Genomic DNA, 15,483 nt, shown 5'->3' with positions numbered 1-15,483 from the left:
AACCTTTCCGATGTCCAAATATAGTCGTCCAATATATCGATCATTACGTCTCGACCATTTCGAGACTCCTCGTCATGTCCTCGATCTCATGCGGGACTCCGAACTACCTTCGGTACATCAAAACACATAAACTCATAATACAAGTCGTCACCGGTCGTTAAGCGTACGGACCCTACGGGTTCGAGAACTATGTAGACATGACCGAGACACGTCTCCGTTCAATAACCAATAGCGGAACCTGGATGCTCATATTGGCTCCCACATATTCTACGAAGATCTTTATCGGTCAAACCGCATAACAACATACGTTGTTCCCTTTGTCATCGGTATGTTAATTGCCCGAGATTTGATCGTCGGTATCTCAATACCTAGCTCAATCTCGTTACCGGCAAGTCTTTTTACTCGTTCTGTAATGCATCATCCCGCAACTAACTCATTAGTGGTATTGCTTGCAAGGCTTATAGTGATGTGCATTACCGAGAGGGCCCAGAGATACCTCTCCGACAATCGGATTGACAAATCCTATTCTTGATCCATGCCAACTCCACGAACACCACCGGAGACACTTGTAGAGCAACTTTATAATCACCCAGGTACGTTGTGACGTTTGGTAGCACACAAAGTGTTCCTCCGGTATTCGGGAGTTGCATAATCTCATAGTCATAGGAACATGTATAAGTCATGAAGAAAGCAATAGCAGTAAACTAAACGATCAAGTGCTAAGCTAACGGAATGGGTCAAGTCAATCACATCATTATCTAATGATGTGATCCCGTTAATCAAATGACAACTCATGTCTATGGCTAGGAAACTTAACCATCTTTGATTCAACGAGCTAGTCAAGTAGATGCATACTAGTGACACTTAGTTTGTCTATGTATTCACACATGTACTAAGTTTCCGGTTAATACAGTTCTAGCATGAGTAATAAACATTTATCATGATATAAGGAAATATAAATAACAACTTTATTATTGCCTCTAGGGCATATTTCTTCAGCAAAGGATGTCCAGAGTCTACCAGGTAAAAGGTCAATGGTATACTCAGTGTGCAAATTGAAACACTTTATGATGGGCATGCATATGATAATGGGGCAAGTAAAACTGGGGCTTTCAAGTATCTAAACCGTAGGCTCTGGAGCAAGGTAAAAAGATGGATTGAGAAAGCAATCTCTGCCGCATGTAAAGCAATTTTGATCAAGTTAGTGGCACAAACAGGCTCGGTTTTTTCTGTGTCTTGTTTTATACCAGGGGACTATGTGAACACTTAAACAAGCTCATCCGACAATTCTTTTGGGAAAGCAAAGAAGGGAAGCGTAAGCATCATTGGGTCTCCTCGAAAACAATGACACAACCAAACAAGTATGGAGGACTTGGTTTTAGAGATCTTGAGCTCTTCAACCTAGAATTATTAGCACGGTAGACTCAGCAGCTGTTGATGAAGCCTGCCTCTCTATGTGCAAAATTACTCAAGGCAATTTATTTTCTGGAGGGCAACATCTTGGATGTCACGGTGGGTTCTCACCCTTCGCAGGTGAGGCGGTCGTTGATTGAGCGGAGGGACGTGCTAGCTCAAGGCCTCATTCGAAGGATAGGAGATGGAAGTTCCACGCACATATGGTCACATAATTGGATTCCCAGGGACACTGCAATGGAACCAATCGGCTGCTTGAGGTGAACTGATGTAGGGTGAAACCCTAAGTTCATGATCTTTTCATACTTGGAGGGGGGAAGGAAAAATCAAGAGAAAAAATGATTTAGTAGCATTGCTATTACTCTTTAAGAAGAAAGATGTGGAAAAAAGGTTAAAAAAAATGCACACAACTTTCCACTAAAATTACACCTTTTATAATATGTAAACAACATATTTTTGCGTAATTTTCTCACATATTTCATAGTACTTGTGTGTATACATTTACACTCAACCAACATCTCAAATATACCTACAAAAGGAAAATAAGATAAAAACAACTAATAAAGAAATCCAAAAGGAGAAACACATGAAAACAAAAAAAAAACAAAGGGAGAGAGGGGGAGGGCTGGGGTGGCACATGTAATGGGCTCCAGCCCGCTAGCAAATCGACTGACCAAAATATGTGGCCAGTCAAAAAACAAACAGCCCACAGTCACCAAATAGACCAGATAAAAAACAGAGCACAAATCCTAAAGCAAAATCAACGGACTAAAAAGTTGTCTGGCCTAAAATTAATATCAGGCAGCTTATTATATATAGCTAAAGTGTCAAATATAAGATGTTTCTACAGTTCAAATGTTCCTAAATATAATCGACAGTTCAATTTGAATTGTCAAAACATCTTATATTTCGGAACAGAGTGTAGATGAGAACAAAGTCTCATCTAACACTTACATCCTTCAATTAATCAAACAAGAAAAACAAAAAAATCTTCACGGTTCTCCGCTTAAAATCAAATGGTCCGAAAGTTAGATGATGCTAATTCTCATTTAGATGAGACCTAGCTAGCCACATCTTATTTGTTCCTAGAGCTGCCGCTGGACATGGAAAACTTAGGCTGTGGACATGGAGAACTTAACTAATCAAATTATTCGAGTTTATTGAAAAATACCCACACAAAGCATCAAGTCCGCCAGAGATCATATATGGATAAGGAACGCCAGAAGCCTGTAAGACATGATAAAATTCAGCCAAAAACTAGTTGAACAGGTGAGGAAGGAACCCCATCCATGATCTGCTTCAGCGTGTAGTCCTTCTTCTCGTCCGTCCACGAGTGTGGCTCCGTCACCATCTCCCAGTCCCAGAGCCCCTTTCTCTGCGCATGCCCGTTCCTGAACAAGGCGACACGGCGCAACGCCGTGCATGCTCCGACGGCGAAATTGACAAGGTAAATCTGCCTTTTGGTTCCCTCGAAACCAGCAACCACAAACTCCTTCAAGTGGTGCTGCCGAAGCTCGCTGGGCTGCCATGAAATTTCTTTACCAGGCTTGTCCTTGCAGGAGGCAATGTTGATGTGTAGGATCTCGAGAGAAGGCGTCATCTCAAGAAAGAGACGAGGCCACGAAGCATCCAAGGAAGACGGCACATCCGTGACCAGCAGCCGCCTCAGGCTAGGCAAATACGACAACGGGGAGCTAGACGGCACGATCCATCTGTCAGGACCAGTGAACCGGACAATGAGGCTGGTTATGTTGGGGGTGCACCGAAGAAACATGTCAAGCTCTAGCTTCAGCCGCTGCGCAAAGTATTGCCGTGCGCCTTCCAGAGCAACACCAAGATGCAGGGCGAAGTTGTATTGCCTCAGGGAGGGAATCAAGTTATACTCGAAGAAGACCAGTGTACCTCCCATGCAGGCTAGGCTCTCGAGACAGGGGAGAGCCCCCAGCCGTATCCATCGGAATTTGCAATTGTCAAAGACAAGCTCTCTGATCTCTGAACTGGGGGCGTCCACCTCCACCGGCAAGAGTGCGCCCGAGCCGCTCCTGCAGATACACGAGATGAGGTGCAGGGTCTGCAGCTTTGGGCACGAGGCCAAGACACCCTCGTAGGCGGCCGGGGGCGTCGATTCCGGAATGTCTCGCAGGACGAGCATGGTGAGCGCACCGTACTCATGCAGCGGCGGGAGTAGGCAGCCCCCAAGCTTGAGGCTTCGCAGGGATGCGGCGCCGGGCTCCTTGCACATGCCATGGCTGGGAAAGGCGTGGACGACGTCTGCTTCATAGTAGAGTGGCTTGGCAATGACGTCGAGGTCCTCGACGCCCCAAGCATCAATGGCCTCCGCGATGAGCCGGTTCATGGAGGAGCCGTTGCCGGTGGTGTAGAACTCGAGACTCAGCCTCTTGAGGACCCCCCGGCGAGAGCGAGGTCCTTGCTGCAAGAGGCTCTCTACGGATCTGTTCAAGGCGCGCATGGCGCGGCGCTCGTACCTCTTGATGTTAGGCAGGAGCTCCAGTCTGACGGCGTGGCGTCTGTACTGCAGATGCGCTGCTGCTTTGCCGTAGATGTCCCGGTGTAGGAGGACCCATCGGTGGTAGCGCGGCGGGAGTATGTCGCTTACCTTCAAGTCCAAGGCGGACAGCTCGCGGGGGAGGTGCGCCCAGCGCCTGGAGATCGAGCCGGCGCCGAGCGCCGTGCGGGTGTCGAGGCGGCGGAGGACGAGGAGGAGTAGATCGTCGGAGAGGTCGCTCATCCGGTCGGCAAGTTGCCGGCGCAGGAATCGAGCCGCCCCGCTCGCGCGGCTGCTCCTGGCCGTGGCCCTGGCCATGAGAGAGCTGCCTCCAGCTGCGCGACGAATCGAGTAGCGACTAGCGAGCAGTTGCCGGGTCGCGCTTAAAAAGAGCCTTGGGCATCGACATCGAGGCCTGCTCGGATAGGGACTGACAAGTTTGCGGCTTGTCTGTGCCGGAATCGGATTGCCTGCGAGAAGGGGTTTGGGTGGGATTTGGGGGAAACGCACGCAGCGCCGCCGGCGACTGAGGGGAGAGATGGGGAGTGGACGGACAGTGAGGGAACGCACTAGAATTACGGAAACAGCCTCCTAGGCCCAGCCTGGCTGAGGAGGAGGTCGCACGATGAATGGGCCCGAGTGGGCTCCAGCCTCCTTCCAGAGTCTTCCTTCCTCGGCCTCACTCCTTCGAGAATTTTCGAGAGGAGAAAAAGGGCATTTCCTATTTGGCGCTTCGGGGCTGTTTGGATGGTGACCAACACTAGCCTTACCAAAAAATTGGTCACGCCCACGATATTTGGCTAGCGTTTGGTCTGGTATCATTTTTGGCTCGCCATCGTCGACTTGGGCGCGCCCGCGTACCGTTTTCGCCAACTCGCGGGCGAAACAGCGGCGCGGAAATCAGCCGCCAAAATATTGGCTGCCAAATCTGGCGCGAGCCAGCCACCGTGATATAAAAGGCACGATTGATTTTTCCCCACCTGTTCGCCACTTTCCCCATCTCTCTTCTTATCTCCACGCACAGAAGCGCTCTCGATCCAATCACCGGGCGGCCGCGTTCTGCGTTGGTGCCAGCTTCTCCGGCGGCCGGCGACCGGCGACGCTGCTCCACCTCTCGCCCTCCTCTCCCAGTCAAGCTACGCTCCAAGGTCAGCCACTGAAATCCCCATCCAACACTACTCCGATCCCCTTTTCTATGGTCTGATTTGTGAGCTCAAATCCCCATCATCCCCTTATGGATGTATGTATTGTACGGAGGTACTACTTGCTAGATCTGAGAATTGCTTGCTGAATCCTCTTCCCTGTTTGCTGGAAGTAAAATTGGAATGGGACTCCCGTGCATGTTGTTGGTTTGCTGCAAGTAAAAACATATGAGACTCTCATCCATATTCTTTGTTTTTTTTGTGGGTGATCCATGTTCTTTATTTGACGCAAGTCAAATCACATGAGAATAATGATGTTAATTAGTTAATTAACCTGGTATGGTTCTGAAAGTAGTATGGTCTGTTCTTCCCTTTTTGTGCCATATGTATGGTCTCTATTTTTAGAACATTAAGGTGGATTTTTTGAAGTTGGATATACATAGTTAACTACTGAGACATGCTTCGATTTTTTGTCCATCAAGGTGTTTTTTTTTTACAAATTGTGCATCCTTGGTACTGGTTAGAAGCAGGTTTGCTTTCTAACATGTATCTTTTAGCAAGTAATCATTTGTAATAATGTACCAAGTTAGCTCATTCATATTTTTGTACATTTCATATTGACCCAGATGGACATGGATCAACAAAGATATTATTATTACAACATGTTGAAGCGGAGAACTCTCTGTGTTATTGTTCTACTCTTGGCCCTCTGGTATAGAAGCAGAGATGGTAGAAAATTTAGAGGTAAAGGCAGGAAGTATGGTCCATTAGTTCAGAGAGACATCTACAGAACTAATGTACTAATTAGGCTCTTTGACACATCGGATGCAACATGCATCAAGCAATTAAGGATGACTTGAGCTGTATTTTACAAGCTATGTAACAGGCTTAGGCAGAAGGAGTTGTTAAGTGACACATTTCATGTTTCGGTAGAGGAACAAGTTGCAATGTTCCTATACATGGTCGGTCAGCATCACACAAATTCATCTGTTGGATTTTGGTTCTGGCGATCTAGTGAAACAGTGAGCAGATATTTCAATATTGTCCTACGTGCGATGGGGGAGTTAGCACGTGATCTAATTTATATTAGATCGACGGACACACACACAAAAATCACTAGCAGCCCGAACAGATTCTACCCGTACTTTGAGGTAATCCTTAGACCATAGATTTTTTTACTGATTATACAAGATCGGCCTAGCCCAAGCTTGACATGAACTTCCCTTTTTCATATTCGTAGGGATGCATAGGGGCACTAGATGGCACTCATGTTAAGGCTTGTGTTCCTGCTCACATGATGGACAAATTTAGGGGCCGCAAGTCATATCCCTCCCAAAATGTGCTAGCAGTTGTTGACTTCGACCTTCGGTTCACATATGTTCTAGCTGGTTGGGAGGGCTCTGCCCATGATTCTCTTGTGCTAAAAGATGCCCTCTCACGTCCAACGTGAGGGAACAATTGAAGGATGTAGTGTTTTGATTTTGATGAATTTATGCAACTTATTTTATCATTGTAAGATTGTCTGACTTATTTTAGTATGTAAGCTTCAAGTGTTGCTGAAGATGGGTGTTTGTATGCTGGTCGGGACTATGCTTCTAGTGCATTTGTTGATGGCTCGCTTGCAACTGACCAAACCACTGTCAATGTGGATGATGATAGTGATGACAGCGAGGAAGTGAGGGAACTTGAGGCCAATCTAATTCCAGTTGACAGTGATGAAGCTGACTCTGACACTATTAATCGTCATAGTCCTAAAGTTGACTTGGAAGGCAATTCTTTAAACAAGAAGTGCAAGCACGTGTCATCTTCACCTTCCAAGAAGCCAACTAAGGGGAAAGCAAACAAGAAGGGCAAGATATCTAATGATGATATGGCAGCCAGTATCAAGAAGCTAGCTGACTCTCTTGCATCTCCTATTGTTTCTGTGCAACCAATGCCACCTACAGATCCATATGCAAACCTTTGGAAGCGGATAAATGCCCTTACCATACCAGCTAAGGATAAACTTGAGATTGTAGCATATCTATCCAAGCCAGATCAAGATATCTTTCGTAGTTACCTCAACTATGCTGATGAAACAATTCTTGGACAGTGGGTCCTTAGCTTCTTCGAGCCTCGGTTTCAAGAAGATGGTGGCAATGGTGGATCTGCAACTGCTCACTGAATGGCCACATGACTAGATAGAGATTGCGGCTTCCTTTTGTTTACCGCTAGGAGCATGGGTAACATACATCATGCATATTTTGTCTATATAGAGAAGGCTGGGTGCATCATATTTTGTTTATATGGAGCAGACTTGGTGCTAGTCTGACTAGTATGACTTACTTGGTCTGGTAAAGACTTGGTTACTATGTGAATTTTATTTAGCCTCCTTGATGATTAATCTGATGTATCGAACAATATGAGTTATCTAATGTATTAGTTGAACCATGTCATTGTCAATTTATGAAATGCATGCTTACAGTTTGTCTCACTGTGTGTTTCTAAATTGAAAATTTGTATTAATGTCATGTGATATATGTGAGGTAGTGTCTGATGTTGATCACTTTTTGGCTGGCATGCATTTTGGAACCAAACCAAACACAGTCCAATCAAGGTTGCCAAATATTTGGCTTCAAACCAAACGCTGGCCAATGGTTTTGCCAAAAAGTTGGCAAGTGCTATGGGCTACAAACCAAACAGCCATAACCTGCCAATTTTTTGGTCTTGCCTTCAAGTTGGCCATGCCAATAATTTGGTAGGGCTAGATGGGGCACAATCCAAACATACCCTTCAGGCGCCGACCCCCACTCTCAACACGCGCTGCAGTAACCACACAGCCAACTAACCCGATGCGATTTTCTCATAAAAAAACCTAACCCAATATCTTTAGTTGCATTTTTTTCTTCTTTCTTCTTTTTCCTTTTCTTTTTATGTTTTCATCTTTCTTTTTTTGATCAACTTTATTCAAATTCGTAAAATGTTTCTTCAAATCGATGAACTGTTTTCTCAACATTTATGTTTTCATTTGATGTTTTTTTCAAATTTGATGAACTTTTTTTACAAATTCATGATTTGTTTTTCAAAACCCGTTATGGTAGACGGGGCTTTTTTGCCGGGGTTATGGTAGATGAATATACTATAAAAATTACTTATAGCAAATTCACAATGATACAAACCAAGAATAGATGGGACATCAAAGAGAGCCATCTTTCCTAGATTGCTGCTTATTACTCAACCTATTAACAATGTTACCTTCTTCCTCAACAAACAAGTTTTCCATCTTCAAAAATTCAATTACAATTGGAGCGAACGATCATTTGTTTGGTTTGTTCCAGCCTGCAGCAATACATAAACCATACCAAAGTTTTATAGTCACCGCCAAATTTTGGAACCAAACCTGTTCGGAACCAATTTGCCTTTTCCTTAGTAGTGATATGCCAAAGACATCATTGATGGCATGTCTGCCACTAATGTAATTTTGATGCATAAAAAATAGCTACCACGATAACCTTTTTTAGCCAAGTGTTATTTTTTTTGCGGGATAAACTTCTAATCTATTCATCTTCAATCATGCTAGTACAACGGACACAAAAAATAATAAAAATTACATCCAGATCCGTAGACCACCTAGCGACGACTAGAAGCACTGAAGCGAGACGAAGGCGCGCCGCTGTCATCGCCCCTCCCTCGACGGAGCCGAGCAAACCTTGTTGCAGTAGACAGTCGGGAAGTCGTCGTGCTAAGGCCCCATAGAACCAACGCACCAGAACAGCAACCGCCGCCGATGAAGAGTGTAGATAAGAAGGATCCAACCTGAAGACACACGAACAAAGACGAACGACGAACAGATCCGAGCAAATCCACCAAAGATATATCCACCGGAAACACACCTCCACACGCCAACCGACGACGCTAGATGCATCACCGGAACGGGGGCTAGGCGAGGAGACCTTTATTCCATCTTCAGGGAGTCGCCGCCGTCTCGCCTTCCTGAGTAGGACAGAAACCCTAATTAACAAACCTCGAGAAAGGATCTAAAAACGGAGCCCTCCCACCGGCAAGGGCCGGGATCCACTCCGCCCCATGGCCCTAAGGCCACAGAAGACGGGGCGGACTGGCGGCGGGAGGCAGAGGAACCCTAGCTTTTTGGGTAGGTGGCAGCTGGCTAGGGCGTCTCATGCGTCGAGTAATGGTCTTCTTCGTTAATTCTTCTTGGTCAGTTCTTCAAGCCAAGTGTCAATTTATTGTTGTCGTGCCACCATTTGGCTCAAAATGCTACCACAACAGCAAAAGTTGGCCAAAACAGGTTGCCATGGCGGCAAAATGGGACTTCGGCTCATTTCTGCTGTCACGGCAACATATTTTAGTTTAACAGTAACAGTAATATCATATAACATTCAAATTTGTAAATACCTTTAAGTTTAAGACTTCAACATAACAGTAATAACATATAACATATTCAATAAAATACTAACATAGTTCCTAAAAAATACTAACATAGTATGACTGGTACATATAGCACGAAAATCCTTTTTGGAGCTCGGCCTCCAGTGAGGCCTCCAAATTCAAATTTGAAATTTTATTGAAATTCATACTTTTACATTTCGAAAAATTCTGAAAAAAATACAGATATACATGAAGGCATAACACACATGTGTGTAAATTTTCAGTTCAAAATACCTTGAAATGAGGGCTGTGTAAAAAAGACAAATCTGGGGCTGTTTAACACATGATACTATTCATCCTCCCAGGCCATGAATTTGTCTTTTTTGTACAGGTCGCAACTCAAGGTATTTCATCATGAATTTTTACACACATGTGGGTTACATCCTTACATACACGCATATTTTTTTTTAGAATTTTTTGAATCATAAAAATTTGAATTTGAATTTTTCAAAAATAAAGGGCTCCATGGAGCTCGGCCTCCAAAACGCCTCTCTCCATATAGCATGCCTACTAACACTACAAGAAAAAGATACATTCGTGACATTTTGACCCGAACAAAATATTTTCAGTCAAACTTCATGATGATAATACTTACGAAAACACGTACGATTATGGATGTGGTGGGCACCTACTTCTACGACAAAAATTATGATAGAAAATAAACTTTTCATCATGGGCGGGCTGGCACCGCACCTGCATGACGTAAAAAATCGTGGTAGAAGTGAAGACGAGAACTTTTCTCGATTTGTCCGCCTCGCATGGTATACGGTGGGTGGTTAGTACCGAATGATGCAGGGGTAGTTTGTGTGATCTCGTACGCGCACGTGTGCGAGCGAGCCTTCACATTACTGAACCCGAGCGTTCAACGCTAGTACGTTTTTTTCAAGGATGTGTTCAATGCTCGTACGTGAGCAGTAGTTGCAGGCCCGCTGTCGTGGATATAATCTTGACAATAGTAGGGGGATATGGACATAGAGGCAATCGTATCTAGCGAACGGTGCGGTTGGGAGTATGCTTAAAGATTTATACAGGTTCGGGCTGTTGGGGAATGTAGCATGCAATTTCAAAAAAATTCGTACGATCACGCAAGATCTATCTAGGAGATGCATAGAAACGAGAGGGGGAGAGTGTGTCCACGTACCCTCGTAGACCGAAAGCGAAGCTTTAGTTTAACGCGGTTGATGTAGTCGAACGTCTTCACGATCCAACCGATCTACTACCGAACGTACGGCACCTCCGAGTTCAACACACGTTCAGCTCGATGACGTCCCTCGAACTCTTGATCCAGCAGAGGGTTGAGGGAGAGTTTCGTCAGCACGACGGCATGGTGACGGTCATAGTGATGTGATCCGCGTAGGGCTTCGCCTAAGCACTACGACGCTATGACCGGAGGAGTAAACTGTGGAGGGGGGCACCGCACACGGCTAAGAGAACAATTGATGTGCCTTTGGGGTGCCCCCTGCCCCTGTATATAAAGGAGGGGAAGAGGAGGCGGCTGGCCAGCAGGGGCGCGCCATGGGGGGGAGTCCTACTAGGACTTCGCTCCTAGTAGGATTCGCCCCCCCTTTCCTTTCTTACCGGAGGGGAAAAGGAAGGAGAGGGAGAGGCACTACTGGAATCAGGATCTTTGTCATCTGCCAGCTCTTTGCCGTCTGCTAGCTGACGGCAAAGAAGGTCTTTGCCATCAGCTAAAAAAAATGACGACAAAGAAAGAGCTGACGGCAAAGATCATGTTTTTGCCAGCCAGTTCTTTGCTGTCAGCTAGCTGAAGGCATAGAATCTTTGTCGTCCGCTAGCAGACGACAAAGCAGGAGGGTGGCCCACCACTGAGAACCACCTAACGACCACTTTCTTTGCCGTTCGCTAGCTGACGGCAGAGCCTCTTTGCTGTCAGCCAGCAGACGGCAAAGAGAATAGCCAACCTAACGGCCGTTTCCCCCCGGCCCCACCCACTAGCTACGCTCTTTGCCGTCTGCTAGCAGACGGCAAAGAAATTAAACCTAACTAAAAGACAGCCCCCCCGCTCCCCACCCCTCTCTCTCCCCTCTCTCCCTCACCTCACCCGCCGCCCCGACGCCCTCGCCGCCCCGACCCCCCCGCCCCGCCGCCCCCGCCGCCCCGACGCCCTCGCCGCCCCAACGCCCACGCCGCCCCGCCGCCCCCGCCGGCCCGGCGCCCCGCCACCTCGACAACCAGGCGCCCCGCCGTCCCGACGCCCTAGCCACCCCGACACCCCGCCGCCCCGCCGACCCACTCCGGTGAGCTCCCCCCTGTTTTTTATTTTTTTTCTACTGCTAGTAATTAGGTTAGTTAGTACTGTTAGTTTCTTTTTTTCTACTGCTACTAATTAGGTTAGTTGGTACTGTTAGTTAGGTTAGTTTGATTTTCTAGGTTAGTTAGGTTAGTTATATTTAGACTAGGTTAGTTTCTAGGTTAGTTAGGTTAATTAGTTTGTAGGTTAGTTATGTTAGTTCTGTTAACTAGTAGAATAGAAGTATATAATTACCATATCTAGTTTTAGTTTTACTAATTACTACTCCTAGAAAACAACCATGTAAATGATTAGGATTAGGATGCATATGCATCCCTTTTCTTTTGTTTCTTGAAAATCAGAAAAGAAAAAGAAAAGGCAGGTTTAGTCATCGTTTGTCAATTAGTTGACAGGGTGATCTTAAGCACCTAGCTCCTGCTTGTTGGGACCGACCAATGCTGCGATATTTATCTTTCTGAAGAAAAAAACATTCTTATTTCAATTTCACTTCACACACAGAAAGAATCCCTTTACTTTAATTTGTTTCCTCGGAACAACATTCGATGGTATCCGAAGTACACCCAAAATGAGTATATCATCATAAGAAAGAAATGTCATGTAATTAATTAGAGAACATGGCTAATATCTTGGTCTAATCAGTTAGAACTTTTAAAACTCTTTTATAGCTTGTCTATGCAAATACTAGTAGTTCAGACTGTCCTAACTGAAGAGTTGGTATGATCAGAAAAGTGTAGTTCTTCCCTATGGGAGGCCTAATCTTCCAAGATATTTGAGAGCATTTGGACATGTTTGGCAATAGACATAAATGGTTTTGATGGGTTCTGGTGATGTCATCTTGTTCTCCAAGAGATGATACTTGGCAAGATAACCAAATTTGGCATTTTTGACATGCTAGAATTTTCTTGGAATTTATAGAGAATATTTCCTTTGTAAATATTCCAAAAGCTTGAAATATCAGAAAAGGGTTTTTGATGGATTTGACCAATATTTTGAACATGACCGTGTGTTGAAACTCTTATATATGGACAATATATGTCCAATGAGCTTCCCTAAATTTTCTCAAATATTTTTGAAACACTAAAATAATTTTAACCTATTAAAGACCATTTCTGGCCTTAAGAAAAAGCCTTTAATTAGTTAGGTAGTTATTTTTTAGGTTAATTACTTACTTAGTTAGTTAATTTTTTAGGTGTTGTTTTCACCCACCAAATATTTTATTATGTTTATGTTGTACTAATTTCGTTTACTCTTTGTCATTGCAGGGGTTGACAGATGGTGGGCGCGGGTCGAGAGCACTCCGGGCCTCCTTCCTCGGCGCGTGTTGGGAGGGGTGTTATTATTCCACCTAGCACCTTCGGAGAGCGCTGGATGACAGTATGCAGACACCGGCAGGCGCTTTCTTCGGCCGAGGGAGCTCGGGGGAAGCCGAAGAGGGCTGCTAGAGGTGGACGTGGCGGCGGGAGAGGTAGGAAGGCTGCTGCGCCTTCCTCGCCGCCACCTCCAGCTGATTCTCCAGACCACCGTAGTGCTCCGTCTCAGGTGGACCCGTGTCGGACTCCGGTCCACGAGCCTCGAGCCGACGAGCCTCGGGTCAACGAGCCTTCGTCCTAGGAGACTCGCGTCCCAGAGCCTTTGTCCCAGGAGAATCGGGTCCCAGAGTCTTCGTCCCAGGAGACTCGGGTCCCTGAGTCTTCATCCCACGTGACTCCGGAGACTAGTGGCCATGATGATGGCGAGGAGACCTGGTCTGACAATAGTTTTAGCGAGGGCGAGCTAGTTGAGCAAGGCAAGAAGGTCTACCAGCGTGGTGGTACGAAGCTCCCAGCCGTGCCGGCGTCCCGCGATCAGAGGTGGTTGATTCAGCCTAACGGGGAGAAGTAAGTGCATTTACTCTTATTAACCCGTGTCCTTCATGTTTCTTCAAATTAGTATCTAATGTGTTGGCCTTGTCATACTGCAGGGGTTGGATACACGCCGATGGTGTCCGCATGCCCAACCAAGTCCTTGGCGTGCTTTGCCGGCACCACTTCCCGGGGTGGGTCACGTTGCCCGTTGAGGGTCAGTTTCGACAGCTAGCACTGAGCTGGGAGCTGTACGTGGCTGCAAAGGCCCCGCCGGAGGAGAGGGTCGACGGTGTCTTGTGCGAGATAGTGGCGGACATTGTGAGGCGGCTGTCGTGGTTTTGTCACGACAGATGTCCTAGTGACAGGACTTAGTCGTGGAGCCATCGCGACGGGTTAGCTTAAAGGGGTTAAAGCGGACAAAGGACGCAGGGAGTTTATACTGGTTCGGCCCCTTGCGGTGAAGGTAAAGGCCTAATCCAGTTGTTGTGGAATTGCTAGGGTTTCGATGACCAGGGAGCGAATCCGCTATGCCCGGCTCTCGAGTTGTTGTTTCTTGTCCCTATACCGCCGCCGGGTCGTCCCCTTATATACATGGGTTGACGCCCGTCGGTTTACAGAATCCCGAGGCCGGCTCATAAACGTTTCCGGCCCGGTTTCTACTCTTCCTATCTTACAACACAAGTTTACATATCAATGTCGGTTTATGTCTACGGGCCTTAATTCGCCTTTGGGCCCTGGGCCTTCGTAAAGCGCCACAATCCTTGCCTTCATGGGCTTCAAATATAATAACTCATTATGGGGATAACCCGGCCTCTCCTGGCCGGTTTATACCCAGCAGTAATATCCCCAACATTAGGTCCCAGATTGATTTGAACTGGTTCATGTCAATCTTCAACACTTAGGAAAATTTCTCCTTCAGCACCTTCACGTAAATCTTGTAAACTACCATGATGTCATCTTCCAGGATTATGATAAACCGCCATGAAGTCACCTGTTATTAAAGATTGCATATATCTCACCTTCATTAATGAGCCTCCGAAAATCGAGGCGACAGCTCTGTCACATATCCAACCTTTGGGCTCCTCGATTCTCGCGCCTGTCACTTATCCTTTCGCCTTTATAAATAAGGCTGGGGGTCTTTTTCATTTCCCCCCCTTGCCTCTTCGTCTTTCTTCTTCCTTGCGCCGACCTGACCGTCACACGCAGCCGTCGTCGTCAAGCTCTGCCCTCGACTTCAACTCCAGCCGCTGCATCAACCTGATCGTACCAGAGAAACGCGGCGCTCCTCCGTTGTTCTGTCAACATCAGTAAGTTTCTCCTTTCCTTGCTCTAGATCCACCATTAGGGTTTCGGTGTTCATCGGAGTCCATTGAAGCTCCGGTGCTGTTCTTCCCTGTTCTTCTTAGTAACATAAATGGCTAGTTTGGATCTGATATTTCTTGTGCGTTCGTAGCCATAGTCCCCTTTTACCTCATTATAGCATCCCCTTCGTATAGAAAAAACTCATCTGAATCTGATGAACTGTTGAAGCGCCTGTATTTTAGGTCTGAATATATTGTGGTTTTCTGACAGGCCGCAGATCTGAATTTATCATACTAGTCTGTGAAACCTATTTTCCCCTTACTTAGCTATTTGAGATTTGTACCTTTCATACCAATATAGGCGGTTTAGCTTTTTAGAAAATGATAATCCAGTAGGTACCATTAGTCCCCTCTTAAACCGTCAATGCATTTATCTTTGTAACTCCTCCAATATCAGACTCCGGTTTAACAATGTGTATATGCCTCTGTTTCTGCTTCTGATCTTGCGGCGATTTATACTTGTCCATTATAAATCTTAAACCGGCAATAACCATGTTTCAGCTTTCCATTGAAATGG

General features: G+C 46.0%; 1 protein-coding gene and 1 long non-coding RNA gene across 2 annotated transcripts; one reads left to right on the top strand and one right to left on the bottom strand.

Moving 5' to 3' along the window:
• Positions 1-1,972: 1,972 nt before the first annotated feature.
• Positions 1,973-4,457, bottom strand: LOC123075465 (uncharacterized). Its single transcript, XM_044498063.1, has one exon. It carries the CDS (start codon positions 4,235-4,237, stop codon positions 2,660-2,662), a length of 1,578 nt encoding a protein of 525 aa, XP_044353998.1. The 5' UTR covers positions 4,238-4,457; the 3' UTR covers positions 1,973-2,659.
• Positions 4,458-4,746: 289 nt separating this feature from the next.
• On the top strand, positions 4,747-7,453 carry LOC123080513 (uncharacterized). The gene is made up of 2 exons (XR_006438456.1): positions 4,747-5,067; positions 5,688-7,453. It is a non-coding gene; the product is annotated as an uncharacterized lncRNA (long non-coding RNA).
• The last annotated feature ends 8,030 nt before the right edge of the window (positions 7,454-15,483 follow it).

Source organism: Triticum aestivum, chromosome 3D (assembly GCF_018294505.1).
Source record: "Triticum aestivum cultivar Chinese Spring chromosome 3D, IWGSC CS RefSeq v2.1, whole genome shotgun sequence".
NCBI lineage: Eukaryota > Viridiplantae > Streptophyta > Magnoliopsida > Poales > Poaceae > Triticum > Triticum aestivum.
This window is presented reverse-complemented; position numbering and strand designations above follow the sequence as displayed.

Coding starts and splice junctions, on each gene's coding strand:
- LOC123075465 (XM_044498063.1), bottom strand. CDS start 4,237: ATGGCCAGGGCCACGGCCAGGAGCAGCCGCGCGAGCGGGGCGGCTCGA.